The following is a 14662-nucleotide window of genomic DNA, read 5'->3' as shown; positions in this document are numbered from 1 at the left end:
GTAAAGTTTAAAAGTCTTAAAACGTTAAATATAAATAGATATTGTGGTTAGGATCATTAGGTAAAATCATTAGATAAAACCCAGAGTTCAATAATAAATTTTATCAAAGAACTGTTTTGAGAGGAAATTGATTTGGCAAGTTGGGGGTCTCTGGTGACTTTGACCAGACTGGTCAAAGATTGGTTTCAGTGGTGGGGACAAAATTCATGTTGGAGGGGGATAAAAATAACTAGCAGGTAAAAAAATAAATAAACTTTTTAAAGGAGTTTTGCAATAAAAGGGAACAGAGAATTGTTCTGCTAAGTGGAGGAAGACATAGGATTAAGAAAGGGTTTTATTTTTAATTTTTAAAATGACAAATATTATGGCCTGTTCAAATGCTGCTGACAGTGATCCAGTGGAGAAGAGAAAATGATTTGGAGAGAGAATGTTTATTAGGAAGCAGAATCTTTGGTTGGGAAAATCTTTGCAAAAGGATCTTTTGGCAAATGGAAGAACTGGCCTCAGGAAAGTCGGGGAGCATTTTTTTTTTTTAACTTTTTACTGTGTAACAGCTGATGGGAAGATGCAATTTTTTTTTTCTGATTGTCTCTGTTTTCTTAATGAAATAAGGTATTAGCTCAGAGAGAGAAGATTAGAGGAGGTGTTAGGATTTGAGGAGAAAATCCCAGAGACAGTGAAACCAAATTTTCTGAAGGGATATGTAGTAGGAATTTTGCATGGTGCTAAATAGATACTTGAATGGACACTTGTCGTCTTGAATTAAAGTGAGAACCAGTTAGCACGGTTGATTATTTTTCTTCAATAGGAATAGAATAAGCGGAGAGTTGAATTTAACCAGGATTGTTATTTTCCTTTAAAAAAAAAAAAAAGAAAAAGAAAAAATAGAGAGGGACATGTAATTTAAGTCTGTAAAGAGATTGATTATTATGATGAGCTATTGGATGTCATTGAGATAAAGTGGGAACTAAGATTGAATGGATTAATGGACAGTTAAAAAAGTAGGTGGAATCAATAGTATAGCGATTTTGCTGGGGGTAATATTATTGCCATGGAGATCACTAGAGAAAGTAACTTAGGAGCCTGGAGCTGGGGATATTTTAAGTCAACATTTCAGTTATATTGCAGCCATTGCTCACGATCAAGTACAGAATATGACTGTGGAGGCATAACTAAGGCAGAAATAAAAACTATTGGAAGTGAAGAAATTGAGGAAAGGAGAATCCAGATTGTTAAATGGATTATCTCTATGGGTGTAAAAATCACCAAGAAAGATGAATCTATTAGTGGAGGAAAGGAGTACTACCAATGAGATACTAAATTCAGGTACTAAAACTTTCTGAAAATTTTTCCTCCCCCAGCCACCATCAAATTAAAAATAGCTTTTTAAATAAGATAAATACATGTTTATTACGAAAAACATAGGTAAGGGGCACCTGGGTGGCTCAGTCAGTTAAGCGACTGCCTTCAGCTCAGGTCATGATCCCACGGTCCTGGGATCAAGCCCCATGTTGGGCTCCCTGCCAGCAGGGACTCTGCTTCTCCTTTTCCCTCTGCCTGCCGCTCCCCGTCCTTGTGCGCTCGCTCGCTCTCTCTCTGTCAAATAAATAAAATCTTTTTTAAAAAATTGAAAAACAAAAAGAAAATAGTCCATATTCTCACCATTATATATATTGTCTATTTGTATTTTGGTGAATATCCTTAGACTTTTCTCTATCCATACAGAAATAATGTATAAAAAATATGTAAGATTATAGAAGAGTTATTTAGTACTTTGGTTTTTAAAATTAACCAGAGATAGCTGCAAATAACTGCAAATACGTTTAGAGATACAGCATTTTTACTTGTTGCTATAAGATATTCCAGGATATGGACCATTTTTTTTATTTAACTACTCTGTTTTACTAGTGCTGTATAACAAATAACCTAAAACTTAGCAGTATTAAACAATAATAATCATTTGTATTTTTCGTGATTTCCATTCAGGAATTTGGAAAGATCTTGGCTGGCCATTTCTCTCTAATAGTCTCTCATGCAGCTATAGTCCTATGTCAGTTAGGCTGACCGAGACTGGAGAATCAATCCACTTCTAAAGTGGTTCACTCATGTGGCTGGCAGGTTGGGTCTAGGTTTGTCTACACATGGATCTCTCCTGGGGTCTTCTTGAGTGTATTCATGTTATGGTAGCTGTTTCTCCCAGAAGGAATGGCACAAGAGAAGCTGTAGTGCCTTTTATGATATACCTGCAAAGTCTCTCATTGTCACTTGTAAATACTCTGTTGGTTGCAAAAGCAAATCCTAACCCGTTGTAGGAAGAGACTAGTCAAGAGCGTAAGTCACCAGAGTAGTTAAATGGTAGTGATTTAACTTATTTGCAATTATGAATATTATTATATATATATAATCCTTGTGCCATTAAGTTTTTCCCTATAGTTCCAGAAGTGAAGTTACTCTGTTAAGGAATAGTTATATTTAAAATTTTGAGAGGTATTACCAAATTTCTCTTCAGAAAGGTTATACCTATTTAATTTCCATATAACTCCATGAGAGTACATTTCCCCTACCCTCACCAGTAATTGGTGTTCTTAATTATTTTAATCTTTACCAATATGATAGATTTTTTTTTAATTTAAATTCAAAGCCAACATATAGTACATCATTAGTTTCAGATGTAGTGTTCAGTGATTCATCAGTTGTGTCTAACACCCGTGCTCATTACATCACCTTCCCTCTTTAATGCCCAATACCCAGTTACCCCATCCCTCTACCCACCTCCCCTTCAACAAACCCCCATTTGTTTCCCAGAGTCAGGAATTTCTCGTGGTTTTTCTTCCTCTCTGATTTCTTCTCATTCGGTTTTCCCTCCTTTCCCTATGAGCCTCTGTGCTATTTCTTATATTCCACGTATAAGTGAAACTCCATGATAATTGTCTTTCTCTGATCGACTTATTTCACTTAGCATAATACCCTCCATTTCCATCCACTTGAGTGTAAATGGTAGGTGTTCATCCTTTCTGATAGCTGAATAATATTTCATTTTATATATGAGCCACATTTTCTTTATCTATTCATCTGTTGAGGGACATCTTGGCTCTTTCCACAGTTTGGCTATTGTGGACATTGATGCTATGAATGTTGGGGTGCAGGTGTCCCTTCTTTTCACTACATGTGTATCTTCAGGGTAAATAACCCAATAGTGCAATTGCTAGGTCATCGCTTAGCTCTGTCTTCTTGAGAAACCTCCATACTATTTTCCAGAGTGGCTGTACCAGCTTATATTCATACCAACAGTGTAAGATGTTTTATTTATATATTTAACTTGTATCTATTTAATTATTGAGATTGAACAATTTCCTTATGTTTGTTGGCCCATTGCCTTTCTCCTTTTTTGTGTTTATAGACTGTGCATGGTGTATGTCAATTTTCTTGTTTTTTTTCCTTAAGATTATTTATCTATTCCTTTAAGAGAGGAAGAGAGCTGGGGAGGAGAGACAGAGGGAGAGAAAGAGACAGAATCTTAAGTAGCTTCCATACCCAGCATGGAGCCCAGTGTAGGACTCAAGTCTCACAACCCTGAGATCATAACCTGAGCTGAAATCAGGAGTTGGGTGCTGGTAAGCACTGGATGACTGAACCACCTAAGCACCCCTCAAAATTATTTCTAAGATATCATTCCTTTGTTGTGAAATTTAGATGTTTTTCTTCCCAGCTAACTTTTTGTATTCTTTATTTTTAGCCTTACAGAAGTTTTTGATGTTCATTGTAGTTAAATTTATATTCTTCCTTCATCATTGGTTTAGAAGGTGAACCCTACCAGAAGATTATAAACATGATCTTATATATTTTTCCTAATACTACTTGTATAGATACTTAATTCTTTAATAACTTACTTTTGACTTTAGTATAAAGTTGAAATCTAAACTTTTTATTAAATAATAAGTTGTTGCCATACAAGTTTTTGAAAACCATCTTTTCTTCACTGTGGCTGTTAGTTTTTCTACTCAATATACATTCTCCCTAACCTTTATTCTGATAGAACTCCGATTTTATTCAACTCCCTACCTTCCAGAAAGTGGCCATGTACTGTCACTATCCCCGTACCCAGGGGGTGAGTACTAATTGAGCCAAACCAATCATGGTGGTCCCATTCCTCTTCTGATGATTAAGTGAAGGATGAATATTTAACAAGAGCTTCTGAGAAGGTGTGCTTTATTCTTAAAAAAAAAAAAAGATCCAAGAGGTGAGTAGTATTTTACTTTCTGCCTCTGGTGGAGTGCTACAGCCATCAAGTGACTACTACAAGGGAAGCCAGCTTGGGAATAATGCTAATCCACCTGGAAGAATGAAAAGATGAAAGGACCAATTAGAGAGCATCCTTGAGATTTTAAATTAACATGCCCCATGACCTTGTTAACTCAGACATTCCTGTTGCATGAGATGCTGAATTTCCTCATTGTTTAAGTGTCATTGAGTTAGATTTTATGCTCCATGAAGCCAAAAGCATCCTGACTGGTCCACCTATTGATAATTAAATGCAGTACCATACCATTTATTTAATAACACTTTATACTAGATTTCGCTATCTAGAATTATCAGCTGTACTCCTGCCTCCATTTTTCTCTTTCAGATTCTAACTTTTCCTATCCTCGCGTTTTTCCCCAGAAAAACCTAAGAATTGATTTAATATTTATAGCTTTACTTTTGGGTTTTGTTTTGTTTTGTTTAAAATATGTGGAGCCCAACATGGGTCTTGAATTCAAGACCTTGAGATCAAGACCTGAGCTGAGATCAAGAGTCAGACACTTAACTGACTGAGCCACCAGGCGCCCCCCTCTGTTTTTTCTTTGATTTCATCTGTCAAGTATATTTTTACCATTTGCTTGTATTTAGAATATTTCTTAATCACTGTGTTAAAACACAGATTTGCCTTTTATAGATGATATGTAATCATCTTTTTGATATATAATTTACATACCGTACAGCTAATCAATTTAAGATGTATAACCATTGGTTTTTAGTGCGTTCATGGAGTTGTACAACCATCATCAGTTTTAGAACATTTTTACCAAACATGCAGCTCAAACTCACATTCCTGAGATCAAGAGTTTCATGCTCCACCAACTGCGCCAGCCAGGTACCCCGAGAACCTGAGTTTTGTTTGTTTGTTTGTTTGTTTGTTTTAAGAGTTTATTTATGTATTTGACAGACTGACATCACAAGCAGGCAGAGAGAGAGGAGGAAGCAGGCTCCCTGCTGAGCAAAGAGCCCAATGCGGGGCTCAATCCCAGGACCCTGGGATCATGACCTGAGCCGAAGGCAGAGGCTTTAACCCACTGAGCCACCCAGGTGCCCCAAGAACCTGAGTTTTTTTAAAGGCAGTGTTTGATGCATGTATACATCTTTTATGAACTTATTTTATATTTTCTGTATACCATCCTGCCATGTCCTTTTTAAAAACTTTGTTTTAGTATATATAATACTATTTACCTTTTTCCTCTCTAAAGATTTTGAAATTGAAATTCTGTTTTTAATTCTGTTATTGTTCTTTTTATAATTCCCTTCATGTCCTATGTGTCTATGTTTTTTTATGTGTAGGATATAAAGGAAATTGTATGATTAGTGGGGAATTCTCTCCTACGCATATTTTATTTAATTCATGTTTTATTTGTATAAGATGGGATTTCAGATAAAATTATGACTCCTAAGTTATTATCTTTATATAATATAAAACACAGTATGTTTTTAAAAGCACAGTCCCTGGGATCACGCTACCTGTTTGAATCTCAGCTCTGCCACTTACCAGCTGTGTGACTTCACGGAAATTACTTAATCTTTCTGAGTCTCGATTGTTTCATTTGTGACATCAGGATAATCACATTACCCTCCTCATTGCTAGGATTAAGTAATTAATATACTTATTGGACTTAGAACATTACCTGGCACATAATAGTGCTAGGTAAGAGCTTGCTGCTATTACTATCATTAGCATTCTTTTTGAGAAATTATTATTGACATTTACATTTTATTTTATAAACATGTTGATTTATTCTTTTTGACTATTTTTGTTGTTGTTTCTTCCTCACTACCAATATTTTTATTATAGTTTCTTTCTTGAAGTCTTACAGTCATGTTTAAATCCTATTTTTTTCAGGTGTTGTTCTGTCTTATTTGCCACTGTATTTTTTGTTTCTTTGTTTTCAGTCCCTAGAACATTGTTTGGCACATAACAGTTGCTCAGTAAAGATTTGATGTGTGTAGAGCCCTTGCATATCTGTTAAGCTCTGGTAAAAAGGTGGGCTGGAGAGAGACTGCATGGCAAGAAGAGGAAAAAGAGACTTACTTCCTTGTCTTTGTGTCCTGTTTGCTTTCCATTATCTCAGCAGTGTTTCTTCACAGCAGCACTTCTTTCCCATAGCTACACCTAAGTCCATTTTGCAGTTTTTCTAACACTCAGTACCAGCTTAGTGAAGCCTATGTCAGAAAAGTCAGCACCATAAGCCACTTGGCTCCCATTCCTCAAGAGTTCTGTATACCAGCCCCTTGGGGCACTTCCTTCAGGGACACCAGCATCAGCCAGACAGCTCCCTCCTGCTGCAAAATCTTGGTATAAATTTCAGTACAGTGAAGCACTGAAGATATGCTAGGAAAATAACATTGAGTCTACCAGAAATAATGGTTACATTTGTCAAAAGCATTTTGTTATTAAGGAGTTGAATTTAGAATCTTAGTTTTACTTTTTGTTCATTGTTGAAGTTCATTATAGTACATTTACCTTGAGAATAGTTTCTTCTTTCACCCAGAAGATCTTTCTTCCTTCTCTGAACTCCTGTAGTTCTCTGAACTACAAATATCTATTATAATAGCTTACTTTATCTGCTGTAACAAATTACCACACAGGTAGTAGCTTAAAACAACACAGATTTGTTACATTACAGTTCTAGAGGACATTAAATCCAAAAACGGGTCTTACAAATTACAATCAAAGTGTCAGCCAGCTGGCTTCTTTCACGGGGATTTTTTGAGGGGAAACTCTTCCTTGCCGTATCCAATTTCTAGAGGCTGCCTACTTTCCTTGACTTATGGTCACATCACTCCAGCCTGTGCTTCCACCATCACATCTCCTCTTGTCTCTCCTGCCTTCCTTTTATAAGGGGCCTTGTGATTACATTAGGCCCACCTAGGAAGTCCAGGATAATCTTTCTAAGGATCGTTAACTTAATTACATCTGCAAAGCCCTGTTTGCCATGGAAGTTAAGGTAACCGCAGGTTTTAGGGGAAGGACAGGGACATCTTCGAGGTTCCATTATTCTGTTTATCATATCTTTCTTTTATTTAGAATCATTAAATGCCAGAGCTGGCATTTGGGACAGCTTGGATGATAACTTGGATGGAAGGGACACTTGGATGATAACTTGTGCAATTATTTTATACTTGAGCAAACTGACTGAAACAAATGAAGGTTGTTTGTCCACCTCTGAGCATGTTTTAAGGTTAGGAAGAAGGCCTTATTCATGTTTTGTATGCTTAAATATACTTAGAAAAATACCTTGAACATTTTAACTACTCAATAACTATTTGTTACCTAGTTGAGTAAAAGGCTAGTGATGGAAACCAGATATATCTGGTCCACTTTAAGTTAGTGCTAATGCAAATTTAATAACAACAACAACAACAACAAAAACCACTGACTAAAAATACCACAAGGAGTAAAGATTTATTCTTTCTTACATTCTGTAGTTAAAAGGAGATATCATTCAGTGTTAAAAATAATTACCCTTTTTAGGATTCCTTTTCTCTTTATCTTGTCCACATCTCTACTTTTGTCAACCCACCCTTCTCTATAAAAAAGTGAATGTAAGAATGAAGAAAGAAGGAGGGAAGGAGGTGGTGGGGGGAAGAAGAGAAAAATGAAGAAGAATGAAAGAAAGAAAAAGAAGAGGGAGAAAGGGAAGGAAAAGAGGAAGACACAGTGGTGTTCACTTAATTATTTTGTAGAATAATGCGTGGAATCCAGATTTAGATTCTTTGATACTGCTATTTGGCTGTGTTGATAGGTAAACCTAGATGTTTGGTGATGTATATAGTTTATATGTGTTCAACAATTAAGGTAATTTAGAAATCAATATTTATCTTTTAAAAACTATTTCGTAACTTTAGAAGAACTTTTAGAAACTTAGGTTTACCTTTTGACTTTTGATTTTTTTCCCCTTGTTAAAGGATTGTTTGATTAAAATAAAATTAAGAATTAAAAAAATTTATCTGGCATCTTTTTTTAAAGATTTTATTTATTTATTTGACAGAGAGAGATCACAAGTAGGCAGAGAGGCAGGCAGAGAGAGAGAGGGAGGAGGAAACAGGCTCCCTGTTGAGCAGAGAGCCCGATGCGGGACTCGATCCCAGGACCCTGAGATCATGACTCGAGCCGAAGGCAGCGGCTCAACCCACTGAGCCACCCAGGCGCCCTATCTGGCATTTCTTATTAAAAATCTAGGTTTTAGATTTAGAGTATCATGCAGACTAGATAAATCACTTACTGTTGTTCAAGAAACAAAGCTTTGATTTTTTTTTTTAATGGCTGTGTTTTTTGTTAATATTCTTATAGTTTTTATAGAATCTAATTTATTATTAAATGTGTTCAGGTATGGTCCTTGAAATAAAGTATACCTGAAGCATAAAGTTAGATTCTTTTCCTACTTACATCAACATGGTCTTCCATTGGCTGTATACATGTATACATGTCTGATTTGAAACTTGTATGTTATACAAGTTTCTATAAACACTAAGACTGCATACATCTATTTTTATTTTGTCTCCTAATGTGGTACATGTAGAGTGCTTATTAGCAAATGTAAAAATGGACCATGATGTAAAAGTGCCAAATAAGTGGTAATGGGTTTTTATCATATTGTCATTCTCTCAATGAGCAAATGGTTAATTATAAGTCAACTTTAGAATGCATTCATTATAGTATCCTTAATTGGGTGAAAACATAATCTGACTTCTGTTTTCTTGGCAGCAACTTGAATTGGTGGAACCAAGTGGCTGGATTCATGTACCCTTAACTGATAATCATAAGAAGCCAACTCGCACATTCATGATACAGATTGCAGTTCTAGCCAATCATCAAAATGGAAGAGACACCCACATGAGACAAATTAAAATATACACACCAGTGGAAGAGAGCTCCATTGGTAAATTTCCTAGATGTACAACTATCGATTTCATGATGTATCGTTCAATAAGGTGACCTTAATACAGAACAAAAGTCATTAAAAATATCTTTGTTTTATCTCGTCAGTAAATATTATATCTGGAATCTTTATTGAAAACATCAGTTATTTTGCAATTTTGTATGCATTGAAGAGTATTTTATTGTAACTTTAATAAATGGATTTGGGGTCATATAATTTTTATTTTCTTTAACATATAATGAAGCTCACATATTTTACATTATTAAAAAAGGATTTAAAGCCAATCATTAAATTTTTCATTATATCAAAAGAAAAACAATTGAACTGAAAATTTTAAGAGGTAACATAACTTACCAACTAAGTGATTATTGTGAACGTCCATTAGAGTAATGGTTTATTTCGTGTTTGGAAATAATACTATGTTTTATCAATAAATACTATCTTTAATAGGCCAAAATTCTTCTTCTTCTTCTTCTTCTTTTTTTTTTTTCTTTCTAGAGGAAGCTTATTCTTTTAATACTGGGCCTTTTAAAAAAACAATGTCAAAATAGGCTTAGCGTTAGGTGTCTTATGAGAACCATTCTGATTTGGAGAACATATTTAATTGTGTTGTAATTACTTCCATGAAATACTTTTAATCCCAGGGTTCTCTGTATCCTGATACTGGGTCAGAGATTGCCAGTATCATCTGCTATTTATCCCAGTTCTAGTGCTGCTTATAGAAGAGTTCAATTCAAATTTGTGTCTGACACTAAAGCATTCCTTGAGGGATAATGTGTCTCATAAAAATTTTTAAAATGTGTGAGATTGTTCTTTGTATACAAAAATATTTTAAAGGGGCTTAAATGTGTTTTCTTTCCATGGTTTAAAATGAGTAGATTTGATTCTCTATGGTTTTTTCCCCCTTGTATCTGTTAATTTTTAGGAGGATGGTTATTTAGCCACAGAACTTGTCCAGATTAGTTCTTATTTGGGAAAGATACCTTGGTAGTTTTTGTATTGCTGAAGCCTGAAGTCTTCAGACTGAAGTCTTAAGAGTAAAGTTTTCATTCTTCTTTTTTTAATTGAAGTATAGTTAACATACAATGTTATATTTGTTTCAGGTATGTAACAAAGTGATTTAACAATTGTATATGTTGCTCAGTGCTCACCATACAAAGTTATTGCAATGTTATTGACTGTATTTTCTATGCTGCACTTTTTATCTCCAGGACTTATTTTATATCTGAAAGTCTGGATCTCTTAATCCCTTTTACCTATTTCACCCATCCCCCTAATCCCCTCCCCTCTGGCAACCACCAGTTTGTTCTCTGAATTTAAGAGTTTTGTTTTGTTTTGTTTTGTAGACTACACCTGTAAGTGGAAATCAGATGGTCTTTGTCTTTCTCTGTTTGACTTACTTCACTTAGCATAATACTCTCTAGGTCCCTACATATTGTGAATGGCAAGATCTCATTCTTTTTTATGGCTGAGTAACATTCCTGTGTATTTATATAGCACATCTTCTTTATTCATCTGCTGATGGACACTTGGATTGCTTCCATATCTTGGCTATTGTTAATAAGTCTGCTTTAAAACATAGGGATGTATATATCTTTTTGAATTTAATATTTTTATTTTCTTTGAGTAAATACCCAGTAGTGAAATTGCTGGATCATATGGTAGTTCTTTTTTTTTTTTTTTTTTTTTGTAAAGATTTTATCTATTTATTTGATATAGAGAGTGAGAGAGAGAGTATGAGTGTGGGGTAGGGACAGAAGGACAGGGAGAAACAGACTCCCCACTGAGTAAGAAGCCTGATACGGGGCCCAATCCCAGGACCCCGAGATTATGATCTGAGCAGAAGGCAGACGCTTAACATACTGAGCCACCCAGGCACCCCATGTTAGTTCTATTTTTAATTTTTTGAGGATTCTTGATATTGTTTTTTACAGTGGTTGTATCAATTTACATTCCTACCAACAATGCATAAGGGTTCCCTTTTCTCCACATTCTTGTCAACACTAGTTACTTCTTGTCTTTTTGATAATAGCCATTCTGACAGAAATGAAGTGATATCTCATTGTGGTTTTGATTTGCATTTCCTGGGTGATTAATGATGTCTAGCATCTATTCTGTTGGTTATCTGTATGTCTTCTTTGGAAACATGTCTAGTCAGGTCCCTTTTTAAAAATTATTTAAGGGCGCCTGGGTGGCTCAGTGGGTTAAGCCGCTGCCTTCGGCTCAGGTCATGATCTCAGGGTCCTGGGATCGAGTCCCACATCGGGCTCTCTGCTCAGCAGGGAGCCTGCTTCCTCCTCTCTCTCTCTGCCTCTCTGCCTACTTGTAATCTCTCTCTGTCAAATAAATAAATAAAATCTTAAAAAAAAAAAAAAATAAATAAAAATTATTTAAAAAATTTTTTTTAATTAACATTATTTGCCCCAGGGGTACAGGTCTGTGATTCATCAGGCTTACACATTTCACAGCACTCACCATAGCATGTACCCTCCCCAATGTCCATCACTCAGCTACCCTATCCCTAACCCCACCCCCAGCAGCCCTCAGTTTGTTTTGTGAGATTAAGAGTCTTCTTTGGTTTGTCTGCTTCCTGATTCCATCTTGTTTCATTTTTTCCTTCCTCCTTTTTTTTTTTAAAGATTTTATTTACTTAGAGCATGAGAGAGAGCAAGAGCACAGGCAGAGGGAAGGGGTAGAGGGAGAGACAGACTCCCTGCTGAACAGGGAGCCCAACATGTGCCTCGATCCCAGGGCCCTGGGATCATGACCTGAGGCAAAGGTGGATGCTTAACCGACTGAGCCACCCAGGTGCTCCTTTGCCCATTTTTTAATTGTATTGTGTGTTTTTTGGCATTGGTTTTGTAAGTTCTTTATATATTTTGGATATTAGCTCCTTATTGGATATATCATGTGCAAATATCTTCTCTCATTCCATAGATTGCCTATTTGTTTTATTGCTGGTTTCCTTATCTGTATAAAAGCTTTTTATTTTGATGTAGTCCTAATATTTTATTTTTGCTTTTGTTTTCCTTGCCTGAGGAGAAAAATCCATAAATATATTGCTAAGGCCAGTGTCTTACGTTGATCCCACAGATTACTGCCTATGTTTTCTTTTAGGAATTTTATGGTTTCAGGTCTCACATTTAGGTCTTTAATCCATTAAACAGTAAAGTTTAGAAAATAATTATTTGTATGCTTTATTCTGGCAAGAAGTACTAATTTACATGGATAATCTAAAAAAGGTTTTCACTTTTTCACTCAGTAGAATCTCTGCTGTTCTTTCTGAGTTCCACAAAGAGTTTTATTGTTATTTTCATTTTGTTTCTTTGAAGTATGCATGGTAAGTGATCCGTAGGGCCACCAAAAAGTCTGTAACCAAGACTTCATTTGAGATCAGCAAATTAATCCAAACATAGATGTGGGATGCTGGAAATGGTGGGAGAGAGGAAAACACATGGATAGAAATTAAAAGAAAAGGAGGAAGGGGAACCTGGGTGGCTCATTCAGTTAAGCTAACTCTTGATCTCAGCTCAGGTCTTGATCTCAGGTCTTCATGCTGGGTGTGGAACCTACTTAAAAACAACAACAACAAAAGAGAAAAGGAGAGAATTAAGAAAATAATAGCAGTATTCACTAGGTACTGTACTGAATGTTTTGCTTTAGTCTGATAAGGAAAACATTAATGTAAACATAAGGTCTTAGTGTCAGAAATCTAATAAGTAGTACAGAAGGCTTGATTAGTAATAATGTTACTACTTGCTAAATGCTTTTTAAAATTTTGCTTAAAAGAAACAAGGAAGTTGACTAATTATCATTACATGATCCACTCTGTTATCTCCTACTAATAGTTTCCTAAGAGCCTCTTTTTTTTTTTTTTTAATTTTATTTATTTGACAGAGAGAGAGATCACATGTAGGCAGGGAGGCAGGCAGAGAGAAGGGGAAGCAGGCTCCCTGCCAAGCAACGAGCCCGATGTGGGACTCGATCCCAGGACACTGGGATCATGACCTGAGCCGAAGGCAGCCGCTTAACCAACTGAGCCACCCAGGCGTCCCAGTTCAGTAATTTCTTAACAAGTTAAACATATACCTATTATATGATCCAGTCATTTTACTTTTTGATATTTACCCAACAGAAAAGAAAGCATATGTCTATACAAAGAATATATACATAGCTTTTTTTTTATAATACCTGAAAACTGGAAACAACCCAAATATTGATCAGTAGAAGCATATATGAACAAATAGTCATATATCCATATAATAGAATACTGTACTCAGCAATAAAAATGAACAGTTAGTACATGCAACAACATGGATAAATTTTCATAAAAATTATGGGGAGAGAAAGAAGCCATACAAAAGAGAGTACATACTATTTGATTCTTTTTTTTTTTTTTCCTAGAAAATACAAACAAATCAAATGACAGCAGATCCAAGGTTGTGTGGATGGGAGTAGAGAGAAGTAAGGAGTCAGGGACTATTTGGGGAATGATAGAAATGTTCATTAATCTGATTGTAGTACTGGTTTCACAGGTGTATACATGTGCCAAAATTTATCAAATTATATACTTTAAATATGTGCAGTTTATTGCATGTCATTTATACCTCAATAAAGCTGATTTAAAAATAGCATATTCTGCCTATTTCACATAGTAATCATTCAGAGGTGCTAGATTTGAAATAGTTCTGTCTTATTGAAAGGATCTGAAAATAAAAAACTAAGATTGAAGAGCCATTTTTATAGTTAATGAAATAGTGACAGCAAATTAATTCATTCATAATCAGTATATGTTTTTGAGTATTGGACAAATTGTGCAATTATAAGATTTAAATTTTTAAATTTCACATGTAATCTAAATATAAGATACTTTCAGTATCAGTTTATTAGCTGGGGAAATATTGTCATAAGAAATTGTATGAAACTGGAATTTTAAAATACAGTGTTTCCAAATCACTAAGATGTACAGCTGAAACTAAATGTAACATTGTCTGCCAGCTACACTCACATTAAAAAAATTAATTTTAAAAATTAAAAAATAATAAAATACAGCAGTTCATTGAACACTAATAAATACAGAACTCTAAAAAAGACTAGTAGATATTGGGTATTAAATTAGATTTAATAAGGAGATCAAAATAAATCTGATGCAGACCTTGTTTTCCAGTTGCTTTTATCATCTGTTAGGGGGAAATAATAGATCTCTCATGAGCCAAATCAGAAATTAGAGTGGTAAAATCTTAATTGATGGGTAAGTATGTAGAGGAAGCGAAAATTGACTTCCTGTTCAAGAAGACAGAGGTGAAGCTAAAGAAGTCATTGTGGAGAAAGTGGAGTTTTTTTTTAAAGAAAGACTATTTGTAATATCTAGCTATTTACTTTTCAAGCCTGTTCTTGCATCCAGACTAACATTGTTTTTATGAGTAACAATTAATTTGAAACAGATGATTTGTGTGTTCAGAATTAAGTGA

At 35.0% G+C, this 14662-nt stretch overlaps 1 protein-coding gene across 2 annotated transcripts in view; it reads left to right on the top strand.

The window, feature by feature from the left end:
• Positions 1 to 10639, top strand: part of ANAPC10 (anaphase promoting complex subunit 10) — a 111496-nt gene extending 100857 nt beyond the window's left edge. For both annotated transcript variants that reach the window (XM_032332404.1, XM_032332406.1), the window contains exon 5: positions 9017 to 10639. In XM_032332404.1, the coding sequence (XP_032188295.1) occupies positions 9017 to 9247 (231 nt within the window). In that variant the 3' untranslated portion in view covers positions 9248 to 10639. The remainder of the gene's footprint in view (positions 1 to 9016) is intronic.
• The last annotated feature ends 4023 nt before the right edge of the window (positions 10640 to 14662 follow it).

The sequence above is a fragment of the Mustela erminea genome, chromosome 2 (assembly GCF_009829155.1).
Source record: "Mustela erminea isolate mMusErm1 chromosome 2, mMusErm1.Pri, whole genome shotgun sequence".
NCBI classification, from domain to species: Eukaryota; Metazoa; Chordata; class Mammalia; order Carnivora; family Mustelidae; genus Mustela; species Mustela erminea.
Note: the sequence above shows the minus strand (reverse complement) of the source record. Positions and strands in the feature narration are given on the sequence as shown.